Source organism: Peromyscus eremicus, chromosome 8a (genome assembly GCF_949786415.1).
Source record: "Peromyscus eremicus chromosome 8a, PerEre_H2_v1, whole genome shotgun sequence".
NCBI classification, from domain to species: Eukaryota; Metazoa; Chordata; class Mammalia; order Rodentia; family Cricetidae; genus Peromyscus; species Peromyscus eremicus.
Window position 1 is genome coordinate 56,413,425 of NC_081423.1, and position 13,848 is coordinate 56,427,272.

General features: G+C 44.7%; 1 protein-coding gene across 1 annotated transcript in view; it reads left to right on the plus strand.

Moving 5' to 3' along the window:
- The window catches only part of Zzef1 (zinc finger ZZ-type and EF-hand domain containing 1), a 131,534-nt gene that overhangs the window by 98,678 nt on the left and 19,008 nt on the right, over window positions 1-13,848 (plus strand). Inside the window, exons 40-44 of the mRNA XM_059271136.1 lie at window positions 901-1,178; window positions 2,634-2,808; window positions 3,278-3,410; window positions 10,782-10,981; window positions 12,944-13,063. Of these exons, the coding sequence (XP_059127119.1) occupies window positions 901-1,178; window positions 2,634-2,808; window positions 3,278-3,410; window positions 10,782-10,981; window positions 12,944-13,063 (906 nt within the window). The remainder of the gene's footprint in view (window positions 1-900; window positions 1,179-2,633; window positions 2,809-3,277; window positions 3,411-10,781; window positions 10,982-12,943; window positions 13,064-13,848) is intronic.

The window sequence follows — 13,848 nt, forward strand, 5'->3', positions numbered from 1 at the left end:
GATACAATAACTAACATGCATCTCTTCATGGAGAGTGGGGTGGGTGGAGACAGAAGAATCCCCAGAAGCCCATAGGCAAGCCAGCCTGACATACACAGAAGCAAACAACAAAGAGACCCTGTCTCAAACAAGGTACAAGGCAAGGACCAACACTGGAGATTTTCCCTTGGCCCCCACATGTGCTATGGTACATGCATTTGCACACACACACACACACACACACACACACACACACACACTCCATGTGGGAGGGAGGAAGAGGGGGAAGGAGGGAGGGAGGGAAAATAATTTACAGGCATTACCTATAAATGTGTATTAAGAGAGGTTGACAAACTGTCTATCCAACTGTTAATACTTGTTACTTCTTTGGCATTGGTGGGTCAGAAGGGGACTATGATGGACAGTCTGAATTTTATTTATTTTTTAATTCTTTGAATTCTTTATATGGGACATTATCAGGAAAGGAAGAAAAGAGCAGATGTTTTGTTTACTTTAAGGGTAAAGGAATATTAGAAGTGGGATAAGAAGGGGGTTGGAGACAGGGCTCAGCAGTTAAGAGTGCTTCCTACTCTTGAAGAGGACCAGAGTTTGGTTCCCAGCACTCGTGTCCAGAGGTTCAACACCTCCTGTAACTCCGGCTCTAGGGGATCTAGTGCCATCTTCTGGGCTCCAGAAGTACCAGCACATACATATGCATGATCACATATACACACAAAAAAATTAAATTTAAAAAGTAGGATAAGATGATACCTGAGCATATTTATTTTCGTTACAGTTGATTTTACACACGACGTTTTTGAAACTGGAGTTAGGCAGTTGTAACACTTGACTAGGTGGCGTGTGTAGATCCTGTAGCTGACTGGATTTTGTACTAAGGAGATTTCTCCTCTCTGTTGACAGGGTCCCACAGTCCCCCTGATAGACCTGGAGCACGTCCTTCCACTCATGTTTCAGGTCGTCATCTCTAACGCAGGCCACCTGAATGAAACCTACCACCTCACCCTGGGTCTTCTGGGCCAGTTAATTGTCCGTCTTTTGCCAGCAGAGGTAGACACTGCAGTCATCAAGGTCCTTTCAGCCAAACACAACCTGTTTGCTACAGCAGACAATGGCATTGTACCAGACGGCTGGAAGACCACCCACCTGCTCTTCAGCCTGGGAGCTGTCTGCCTGGACAGGTAACATGGGTTTTCACATACCAGCTTCCACTCCGCCTTGGTGCTGCTCACTGAGAGCACAGGGCTAGTGGTGAGGAGTGTGCTGCAGTGCTGAGGCTCTCCTCTGAGAATTCAACTAGGAACTCCACACTAAAGTGGCTGAGAAGCCTCAGCATCAGTACCTGCCAGTCAGCTCTGAAGAGATCTATTCTGGTAGATTTTTCCTGAGAAAAGTAAGTATAGGCATTGAGGTTGAAAAATCTGTTTTCATATAAAAATAACAATCATAATACCAAATTTGAAATGAGATGAAGAAGGAAAAGTGACCTTGATTTGTACCACATACATCTCTAAGCTCCTTTCTGAGTATGACTGTGAATATGAATGTATTTGTATATGGTATGTGAAGATAACACTCTAGAGCAGTGGTTCTCAACCTAGGTTCCTAGTGCTGCAGTCCTTTAATACAGTTCCTCGTGTTGTGCTGACCCCAACCATAAAATTACTTTCATTACTACTTTATAACTGTCATTTTGCTGCTGTTATAAATCATAATGTAAATATCTTTATTTTATGAAAAAAACCTTTTCAGATGGTCTTTTTTTTTTTAAATGTGCATTGGTGTTTTGCCTGCATGTACGTCTCTGTGAGGGTTTTTGATCCCCTGGACCTATAGTCACAGACAGTTGTGAACTGCCATGTGGTTGCTGGGAATTGAACCTGAGTCCTCTGGAAGAATAGCCAGTGCTCTTAACCTCTGAGCCGTCTCTCCAGCCCTTCAGATGGTCTTAGATGACCTCTGTGAAAGGGTCAGTTAACTCCCCCCAACTGGTGCTTGTCGGCTTCCCCCAGGTACAGCATCTGAAGGCCTGTTCTCCCAGGTCTCTAGAGTGTATGTGTGCATACACACACACACACACACTCTCACACTCACACTCACATACATACAGATGTGTCTGTAATGGTTTTGGAAAATTTTTCAGAATTGTGCGGTTGTTAGACTTGTGTTGTCAATAGTTAGGGGTCATGACCCACAGGTTGAGAACCACTGTTTTAGAGATATTTGAGAATGTAGTTGTAGATTGAGTTTGTAGGCTGAGTATATAAGTAACAGATCTTGGGCTGGAGAGATGGCTCAACTGTTAAGAGCACTGGCTGCTCTTCCAGAGGTCATGAGTTCAATTCCCAGCAACCACATAGTGGCTCACAACCATCTGTAATGATATCTGGCGCCCTCTTCTGGCATGCAGACAGAACACTATATACATAATAAATAAACCTTTAAAAAAAAAGTAACAGATCTTGATTTTGTTGTTTTCACTTACCTGTATGTGAAAAGCATCATTCTGGTAATTTTTAAGCTAAGTAATGGATGATTCTTTGCATGAGTCTGACTCTTCCTAGGACACTGAGCTGTGGTGTTTGTGAAGGTGTAGCCTCACACTGCCACCTAACATTGGAAATCTTGTCTTCTAGCCGTGTGGGCTTGGACTGGGCCTGCTCCATGGCAGAGATCCTTCGGTCACTCAACAATGCCCCATTGTGGCGGGACGTCATTGCCACCTTCACAGATCACTGCATCAAGCAGCTGCCTTTCCAGCTGAAGCACACCAACATCTTTACCCTGCTGGTGCTTGTCGGCTTCCCCCAGGTACAGCATCTGAAGGCCTGTTCTCCCAGGTCTCTAGAGTGTATGTGTGCATACACACACACACACACACTCTCACACTCACACTCACATACATACAGATGTGTCTGTAATGGTTTTGGAAAATTTTTCAGAATTGTGCGGTTGTTAGACTTGTGTTGTCAATAGTTAGACATTTGATTAATTTTACTAGCTTTGAATAGTAGGTAACTAGAATGTATTCAGTTATAAAGAACTTCAGAGAACTTCACTCTGGCACTCATGTTGATCTTCCTCATTTTGTATGCCTCATCTGACTGGGATGAGGAGCTGTAAAGCTATGACAAGCACCTAAACTAATTGTGTGCCAGCTGTGCACACAATCCTTTGGACTTGGGGATGAGAAGACCCCCTATCCATGTGTGCTTGTAGAAGAGCATGCAAAAGGGACTGAGCTTGTGCCTAACTGCCTCTTCCTGCATCAATGCCCTAGGTCCTCTGTGTGGGAACCCGCTGTGTTTATATGGATAACGCCAATGAGCCCCATAATGTGATCATCTTGAAGCACTTCACTGAGAAGAATAGAGCTGTAATTGTCGACGTCAAAACCAGGAAAAGGAAAACAGGTCCTAAGCATAATTATGTCTTCTAAGAATGGAAGAAAATAGTCTAATCCTTGTGTGCTATGAACCAATGAAGATGCCTCAGTTCTTGTTCCTGCATGTGATTGTTTAATCTTTTTAAATTACATTTATTTATTTGTGTGTGCATACACACATATGTGGAGATCAGAGGACAAACTTGTGAGAGTCACTTCTCATTTACCATATCCTGAGGCCCTAGAGATTGAACTCAGATTATCAGGCTTGGTGGCAAATGCCGTTATCCATTGAGTCCTCTCAACAGCTCAAATCTTTCAATTAAGTGGATTTCTTATGCAGAGTGTCTTGGTATATGTCTGTAACCTCAGCACTGAGGCAGGAGAATCACACAATCAAAATCAGCCTGCAAGTGAGTTTGAGGCCAGTCTGGACTGTGTAATGAGACCCTGTCTCAGATAAAATAGTAATAAATAAGCATAGTGAACACATAAATTGATTTTTTATAGATAGCACATGGTCAGTCTTCTTTTTAATCGGTGTGACGGTCCCTTCCTTTCAATACTTATTCAGGCATTTGATGGCTGATTGAGTTTAAGTCTGCTGTCTCCTTGCTTATTCTCCATTTGTCTCTGCTCTTGGTTCTTTGTTCTCCTGCCTTCTTTTGGATTGACTTTTCCTATTTTCTAAAGATTCATTTCATGTCTGCTATTGGTGCTAACTCTGTTGCTCTGGTGTCACAGCAGTGAGTACTTTAGTCAGCACTTGGGAGATGGCCCTGTGGTTTGTTCTGCACACCTGTACTGTCTGTCTTCAGGTGTTATTTCACTTTGCAACTGTGTAGAAATAGTGCATTTGTGCCCCATGTCTGCCTCACTCTGTGTTATTGTAGTCATACTGTTTATTCTACATGATGTAAATCTCACAGTACATAATGTTTTCTTTGCAATGTGAGTTATTATTACAGATATTTTTAAGTGAAAACAGTGCATACTCAATTACACATTTACTATTTCTGGTGTTCTTCATTGCTTTTGTAGATTCAGAAGTCCGTCTAGTATAATTTTCCCTGGTGTGAAACACTTCCTTAGCATTTCTTTTAGTCCATGTCCTTTGCCACAGAAATCTGTCTGGAAAGTATTTATTCTGACCCCGGCCTTGTTTTTAAGACTGACTCTCACCAGATAGCCTGGTTGGCCTTGAAGTTGGAGTCCTCCTGCCTTTCTCTCCCAAGTGCTGGTATCGCAGGTGCACACTGCCACTCCCGGCTCTGACTTTGTCTTGGAAAGACTATTTTTCTGGTGCTGGAGAAATGGTTCAGCAGTTAAGAGCTCATGCAGAGGACCAGGTTTAGTTCCCAGCACCCACATCCAATGGCTCACAACCACCTGTAACTCCAGCTCCAGGGGACCAGCACTCTCTCCTGGTCTCCATGAACACTGTACTTATATATACAAACCCTCACACTGGCAGACGTGTATACGCATAATTAAAAGTAAAATCTTTATGAAACGTAACTTTTCTGGATAAAAATATTCTGAGAAATATTTTGTTATTTGTTATGCTATTCTCTCTCTCTCTCTCTCTCTCTCTCTGTGTGTGTGTGTGTGTGTGTGTGTGTGTGTGTGTGTGTGTGTGTGTGTGTGTAGATCTCACATAGCACAGGCTGCCTTGAACTTGTTATATAACCAACTATGACTTTGGACTTGTAGTCCTTCTGCCTTTGCCTCCAGTGCTGGGGTTACAGCGTGTACCACCACCCCTGGTTAATGTGCTGGAGACCAAACCCTAGGCCTTGTGGTTGTTAAGCAAACAGTCTACCGTCACAGCTACTCCCCAGCCCCTAATAGTTTTTTCTTTGAATTCTTTAAAGATGTCTCTCTGTTGTTCTCTGGCTTGCACTCATTCTGCTGTGAATTGGCATGAGGCCTGCTGTTGTTATCTTTGTTGCTGTCTGTAGTATATATTTCTCTGGCTGCTGAGGGATTATTTGAATACCATGATAGTGGAGAAGGCATTCTGTAAGTCCATGGATGGTAGTTTTGGCAGAAGCACATGCAGGAAAGGCAAATCCATAACCAGAATAAGTATCTACTCCAGTAAGGACAAAGCATTGTCCTTTGCATAGAGGAAGAGGTCCAATGTAGTCAACCTGCCCCCAGATTGCTGGCTGACTTACTCTGGGGAATGGTGCCATTTCTGGGGCTCAGTGTTGGTCTTTGTTGTTGGCAGATCTGGCACTCAGCAGCAGTGTAGCCAGGTCAGCCTTGGTGAGTGGAAGTCCATGTTGTTGAGCCCATGCATAGCCTCCATTTCTCCACCGTGGTCACTTTGTTCATGGGCCCATGACAGAGATGTCTGGGGGAAGAGGCTGACTATCCACAGAATGGGTCATCCTACCTACTTGATTACTGAACTCCTCCTCTGCTGAAGTCACCCTTACATGGTGACTTACATGACTTACTCCCATGATTTATTTGGGGCACAAGTATCTTCACATCCTTCTCCATTTGGAGAGATCTATCCATACACTTCTTCCTCCAATGTGTTTCTCACCAATTTTTCAATCTTGCTCTTTCTAAGTTCCTAGTAAATAATCACACATCTGGCTATTTCTCCTTCCAAGAAAAATGTATGACCATGTGTACTGCCTAAAGTTCTGCCCACTGTGAAGATTTCCCTTCACCAGTATCTTTTAGGGTTGTCCCAGAAAGGTGGTGTAATGCTGTAGCTGTCCGCTTCTGGGTGGTACCTAAATAACGTGCAGAACCATCAGTAACCCAGGCTCTAGTCTTCTCTTCCTCAGTCAGCTGATCATAAGGCATACCTCTTAGACTGTAGGTACATGCTTGGCAGCAGACAGCATTGTAATGGGAATATAAACCATTGGCATTTAGGCAACCTCTTCACATAACTTGCTTGTGCCTTCAGGACCTGCTCTGGCCCAGTCATGTATATACCACCTCCATTTGATAATGGATTGCTACTGTGCACATCCTACTTTATGGCTTGGTGGGTCAGATAATACCCAGTTCACGATGGGCAGCTCAGGTCACAGAAATTTGGTGTCCCATTGTCAAATGTTCAGTTTCCACTAAGTCACAACAGTAGGCCAAGAGCTGTCTCTCAAAGGGAGAGTGGTTGTCTGCAGATGATGGTAGAGCCTTGTTCCAAAATCCCAAGGGCCTCCGCTGTGGTTCACTATAGGGGCCTGCCAGAGACTCCACACAGCATCCCTATCTGCCACTGACACCTCAAGTACCATCAGGTCTGCTGGATTATATGGTCCAAGTGGTAGATCAGCCCGCACAGCAGCCTGGACCTGTTGAAGAGCCTCCTCCTTTCCAGGCCTCTCTTAAAGCTAGCAGCTTTCCAAGTCACTTGGTATATGGGCCAGAGTAACACACCCAAGTGAGGAATGTGCTGTCTCCAGAATCCAAACAGGCCAACCAAACATTGTGCTTCTTTCTTGGTGGTGGGAAGGGCCAGGTGCTATAACTTATCCTTCACCTTAGAAGGAATATCTCTGCATACCCCACACCACTGGACTCTTAAAATTTCACTGAAATAGAAAGCCCTTGAATTTTGGTTGGATTTATTTGCCATCCTTTGATGTACATATGTGTTATTACCAATAAGTCCAAAGTAGTTATTACCTCCTGCTTACTTGGTCCAGTCAACATAATGTCGTCAATCTTTTGCCCCAATGTGGTGTTTTGTTTGTTTGTTTGTTTGTTTGTTTTGTTTTTGTGGAAGAGAAAGGTGATCAAGATTCCTTCTAAGTTATGACACAGGGCTAGAGAGTTAATATGTATTGAGGTAAAACTGTGAAGGTATACTGCTGGCCTTACCAACTGAAAGCAAGTTGTTTCTGGTGGTTTTTATGGACAGGTACCAAGAAAAAGGCATTTACTAAATCAATAGCTGCATACCATGTACCAGGAGATGTGTTAATTTGCTCAAGAACACCACATATGGTACAGCAGCTGCAATTGGAGTCACTACTTGATTGAATTTTCGATAGTCAGCTGTCATTCTCCCCAATCCATCTGTCTTCTGCACTGGACAAACAGGAGAGTTAAAGGGATATGTGGTGGGAACCACCACCCCTGCGTCTTTCAAGTTCTTGATGGTGGCAATCATTTCTGCAGTTCCTCCAGGGATATGATACTGTTTTTGGTTCACTATTTTCTCTGGCAGAGGCAATTCTAAAGGTTTCTATTTAGCCTTTTCAATGATAATAACCCCCATTCCACAGATCAGGGAACCAATGTGAGAATCTTGCTAACTTCTAAGTATATCTATCCCAATTATATATTCTGGAACTGGGGAAATAACCACAGGATGAGTTCAGGGACCCACTGAACCTACTGTTGAGTTTGATTTCAGCCAAAACTCCAGTGGTCACCTGACCCAAAAGCCCCCACTTGTACTGGAGGGCCACAGTGTTTCTTGGGGGCCTCCCAGAATCAGCGTCTATTCAGATTCAGTATCCAGTAGACCCTGGGAAGTCCGATTGTGTCCTTTCCCCCAGTGAACAGTTACCCTTGTAAAGGACAAGAGGCCCCTTGGGGAAGGGCTGGAAGGAGGCTAACAGTAAAACTTTTAGGTTATTTTATCAAGGTCCTTCCTCAGGGGAACTGGCAGTGCCTTCATCCAAGGGGATCTGGGTCTGCAAACTGGCTCATCTGGAAATTGGTTTATGGGCTGAGATTCCCTTTTGCCACAATCCAATGTAGCTTTTCTTTCATTTGTTTGAGATTTTTTCCCCCTCTTTATACAGATCAAACAAGAATGCAGTAGGCTTCTTAACTATCTGATGCCTAGAAACACCATGATTGACTAGCCAGTATCAAAGGTCCATACAAGTCATGCCACTATAAAAATCACTTTGCCTGTGCTGCCCATTATGGATCAGGCCATTATCAACACTGCTTTGTCAATGTTGCCCATTATAATAACTACCATCACCTTGCCTTTGGTCATTCAGTACTGCCACCTGGCCCCTGCTGCTTCAGGGGCCCAGTTAAACCCATAACATTTGATTCAACCAACTGAGCAGCAGCATCTCTAACCCCAAGGTCCGGCACAAGGAAAAGGGGACAACAAAGCTCTTCAGTGTGCTGGTGCCTCTCACCATTTCACATCTTACAGGATCCCTGAAGGGCGTGTCTTCTCAGCCTCCCTTGTGGAGGATTGGGTTTACACAGCGTACCCACTCCAGCACTGCACTTTCCCCGAGTCTTAAAATCCTTTCATCTGCCAGGCGTGGTGCACGCCTTTAATCCCAGCACTCGGGAGGCAGAGCCAGGCCGATCTCTGTGAGTTCGAGGCCAGCCTGGGCTACAGAGCGAGATCCAGGACAGGCTCCAAAGCTACACAGAGAAACCCTGTCTCGAAAAACCAAAAAAAAAATCCTTTCATCAACACTAAGCCAAGGGTTAGCCGGCATCTCCATCTCCTCCTCAGTAGGCCATCTCTTGTTAAATGCTTCAGCCAACCATTAAAACAAACTTGAGATGCCTTTAACTGTCTGAGCATCCATATTAAGCCTAGATTCTCCACTCAGTGGACCCTATCAGTGCTCAGCCTAATCCACTTTTGTTCCTTCTGCCATTAGCCCACACCCTTAAAATCCATTCCTGCACACACTCCCAAGGCTTCTGCTTGAATGAATTAGCAAACTGAGTTCTTTAGTATTGTAGCACACTTACTTATAGACTACACTTTCTATCTCCCCTCTAGGAACCTGCTTAGCCTTAAGTCTGGTTATAGGTCTAGAGGCAGCTGTTGATAGACCCTGAGGACATTAGTGTTGCCTTTCCTGCATCTTCAGAGAAAGCCACTGCTGGTTTAGCAGACAATGAAGGATTAATTTCCTCAGTCAAACGTGAAAAGGGCAGTATTTCAGGGGGTGGGAGTGAAATCTGCTGAGGGTGGAGAGACTACTTCTTCAGGTGAGACAAACCCTTCTGAGGATTCAAAGTTCTCAGCTTCAATGGGGGTCTTCCTACATGTCTCCACCCCAAGTTACAGTATCCCATTTTTTACCAATTAATGCCCTAACTTTAACTACCAACACCCTCTGAGGCTGGGACTTGAATTTTTGCCGTAATTCAGCCAAGCTTATAGTGAGGGCTTTGTTCTGATTTTCTGTAACAAACTCTGTGGCTGCTGGAGAGACAATTCACTTTCAGGGCACACTTAGAAATTTCTAGACTGTTTATGCACCTCTGGAAATGGTCCGTTGTATCACTAAGTTCATTGGTGTCCCTCACCATATTTTGAGATGCTAGGAGCTGGTTAATTTTATCATGGGGCTCATTCTTTTCCTCTGTCAGTTTATCCAGAGATGCAGGAGCAACCAACCAGCATCATTTTCCTTATGTTTTTACAGATTGTCAAAAGTTTTATATACAGAGTCACCAAATCTGTGGCCTTTACCATCACAGTTGTTGAATTAGGATAATCAAGTGCACTTGTCTCCTTTAGTTTGTAAAATAGTTCACACCATAGGCTTTCAGTACTCTGAGCTTCTAGGAGGGGCTTCAGTAACTGTAGGTATTGGCAAATTGGAAAGCCTAGTCTAGATACTTAAATTCATCCTTATACTTCTGTTGCTCTAGAACCACTTCTGGTACCAAAATCTGCATTGATCAGGGTCTCTAGAGGAACAGAACTGATAGGATGAAATGGGGAGAGGAGGCAGGGTTTATGAGAATGACTTACAGGCTGTGGTCCAGCTAGTCCAACAATGGTTCTCTATCAATAGAAGGTCCAAGAATCTAGTAGTTGTTCAGTCAATGAGACTGGATGTCTCAGCTGATCTTCAGTATATACCAGAATCCCAAAGAAGCAGGCTCTAATGCCAGTAAAGGGATGATGGACATGCCAGGGAGACTGAGGGCCAGCAGACAAAGAGAGCAAGCTTCCTTCTTCCTTGTCCTTTTATAGGCTGCCAGCAGAGGGTGTGGCCCAGATTAAAGGTGTATCGTCCTACCTCAAAAGATCTGAATTTAAAGTAGTTCTTCCCACTTCAGATGATTTAATTAAGAAAAAAAGTCCCTCACAGGTGTGCCCAGCCACTTGGGTTTTAGTTAATTCCAAATGTAATCAAATTGACAACCAAGAACAGCCATCACAACACCTTTGATGATGACCTGCTTGTACATAGTAATAAGAATTTTGCATTGTGACTTGTCCCTCATGGTTTCCCCATGGACAAGTACCACTTTTGTGCTCACCTGCAAACTGGGCTTAAATACAGTGGCTACACCTGAGGCTGGGAGATTGTTTCTGCAGTCCTTGCTTAAGTGAGGCCTGTGGAGAAGCCTGGCTGCAGAGGACACTAACTGTACTCTTTGTGCCTTTCTTTTCCTTTGTGACATGATGCTTCAGTGAAGGACTACCAGCTGGTCCAGAAGGGAGGAGGACAAGAGTGTGGCACCTCGCAGGCCCAGCTGAGCCAGTACTCCCAACACTTTGCCTTTATTGCCAGTCACCTTCTGCAAACCAACATGGACAGCCATTGTCCCGAGGCAGTGGAAGCAACCTGGGTCCTGTCCTTGGCCCTCAAAGGTTTATATAAAACACTAAAGGTAATGGTGAGCCTCTACCATCTGCACAAGCCTACCTGTGATTTGACATCTGCAGGGGATTAACAAGGAGGAAATGCCAACTGATTTGGATGAATGGTTAACAATGGGTTCTTTTTAGAAATGCTTGAGACCTTATACAAGGATAACTTTAAGGAAGAAAGAATTTTCCCAGTGTTTTGAGTCTCAGTTTTTATTTTGTTTGTTTGTTTGTTGTTGTTGTTTTTGAGACAGAATTTATCCTGTATAGCTTTGGCTGTCCTAGCACTCACTTTGTAGACCAGGCTGACCTTGAACTCACAGAGATCCACCTGCCTCTGCCTCCAGAGTTCTGGGATTAAAAACATGTTCCACCACCACCTGGCAAGTCTCAGTTTTTTTGTTTTTTGTTTTTTAATTTTATTTCTATTTTATGTGCATTGGTGTTTTGCCATGGGTGTCAGGTCCCTTGGAACTGGAGTTACAGACAGTTGTGAACTTCCATGTGGGTGCTGGGAATTGAACCTGGGTCCATCTGGAAGAGCAGTCAGTGCGCTTAACTGCTGAGCCATCTCTCCAGCCCTCTCAGTTTTTTAAAATATTGTTTCATGGACTCTGATACTGTGGCTTCATGGAAACATAATCCTGTCTGGGGGGAAGAAAACTGGGCTGAAATGTTTTTCACTTCATGCCCAACAGGAACTCCTCTAGGTTATCACAGGAATTGAGGGAGGAATAAAGGGAGCCAGCATCCCAAGGAGCTTCAAGGGATCAATGTGACCATTAGGCTGGGAGGAAGCAGCTAGGTGAGAGTTGAGTGGTATTTGGGGTGGAGAGAAGCCCTGACCCCTGATGACTTTGGGGGCCTTAGTGGGCTGGAGGGCTGTGAGGATCTTTCAAGGAAATACATTGAGGTTACTTGCAGGATGCTCTTCCTTACAGAGCTGTCCTGGAAAGGGTCTCAGCTGAAGTTTGTTGCCCCTTGACATTGAAGTGTTCAGTGATGACTCTGGTAGGGAGGTCATTGGATGGTGGCCAGGGGGACAACTCAGGCACCACCAGAGACTTGCCTGCTTGGCTCTCTAGCTGTGGGCGGCCCTGAGAAGGTGTCATTGTCAGCTGAGACCATTCATCTGCTAGTTGTTTAGTTTCTGACATGTTTCACAGTGTGGTGTGTTTCACTGTTTCCACTATAATAGAGAAGGGAAATGAACTTCCTGGTGGCAGAGCTCCGAAATCCTTATTCAGTTTCATTTGTTTGTTGAGACAGGTATTCGTTAGGTAGCCCTGGCTGGACTGGAACTTACTATGTGAACCAGCTTGACCTCATACTCAGAGTCTGCCTGCCTCTACTTCCCAAATGCTAGGATTAAGGTGTGCACCACCACGAGTACTCAGTCAGTTGATATTGTTGCACACCAAGAGCCAAGTACAGTGGTGAGCTGGAAAGAAGGGTCGTGCTCTCATGAGGCTTGGAATCTCCCAAGCCAGAGGAGGCATCGCCTCCATACAGTCATCAGAAAGCCTTTGGAAAGGGGGAAATTGGAGGTGGCAGATATGGAGCTAGCCTTGGGTAACATGGATAGAAAGAATAGCAAGTTTCGGGCCTTGAAGTGGACCAGGCATGATGGTCACAGAGCAGAAGGACCTCTAGATCTTTAAGATAGTGCAGCCAAGGGGATGAGGCCAAAGAAGCAGGCAGAGAGCCTTGTAGGACCCCATCAGCCATGGTTAGGGCTTGGACTTCAGCCTCAAGCCTTTTTGGAAAGGAAAGAGGGAAGTGACATAAAAATGGGTTTCAGAAGCGTTTGTTTAGTGAAAGAACACAGAGTGAACGAGGTGCAGTGGCTCCTGGGGAAGATTCAAGTGCTTTCTTACTGACTGGAATTTTCCCTGAAGGTCAGTTGGACCGTCAGCTCTGGAAAAGGCTGGCTCGGCCGGCGTTAGCCTTCTCTCTGTAGCACCTGCAAATCCCTCTCTCGGCAGGCTCACGGTTTCCAAGAGACCCATGCCACCTTCCTCCAGAGCGACCTGCTGAAGCTGCTGGTGAAGAAGTGCAGCAAAGGGACCGGCTTCAGTAAGACCTGGCTTCTCCGGGACCTGGAGGTAAGGGAGGGCTGCCCTGTCGTCTGTCACACCCTGGAGCAGAGCTAGCTTGTTCCGGCCAGTTCCTCCCTGTGCACTCTCATTCTGTGCAGCTCTTAAACCCAGCCTTGATTCTCTCTTCCTGAATTAGGGATCCTGACACCTGTCCTCCCCTGGCAGGAAAATGAATTGGGTGTTTGTTCAAAGAACCTTGGAGAAGTATTTTGTGGAAACACATAATTGACCATTAAATCATGATAATAAAATGTGTTTTTGAATTATTATTTCCCTATAAAGTTCCTTTGAGCTAAAATCGGTTTCTAAATATGACCACACGTTTATCTTATGTAGGATTTCAGTCGATAATTTCATTTTATTGTTCCTCCTTTGAGGCCTCAGATGTTTCTTAGTGGAATTCTTATGGTTCCCAGAGGCTTTTCAAGGTCAGGTGCTAGCTTCTAGTGTATGGGGCAGTGCTACAAGGCTGTGCCGTGCCCCTCACCCTCACTTCACAGATGCCTGCATTTGAAGAACCAGCTCTGACTGCTACAGGCTCTGCTTAGGTCTAAGGGAAATTGTATGTGTGGTGGTGTGCCTGCAACTATGTATGCACTGCTTGAGTGCCTGGTGCCCACAGAGGCCAGAAGAGGACATCAGCTCCCCTGGACTTCGGTTACACATGGTTGTGAGCTGCCATGTGGGTTCTAGGAATTGAACTCAAGTCCTATTATAAGTATAGTTGAACATGCTTTCATGTCCCTTTACTAATCACATACTCTCCATGTGAACTCTGCTATCTTAAAGTT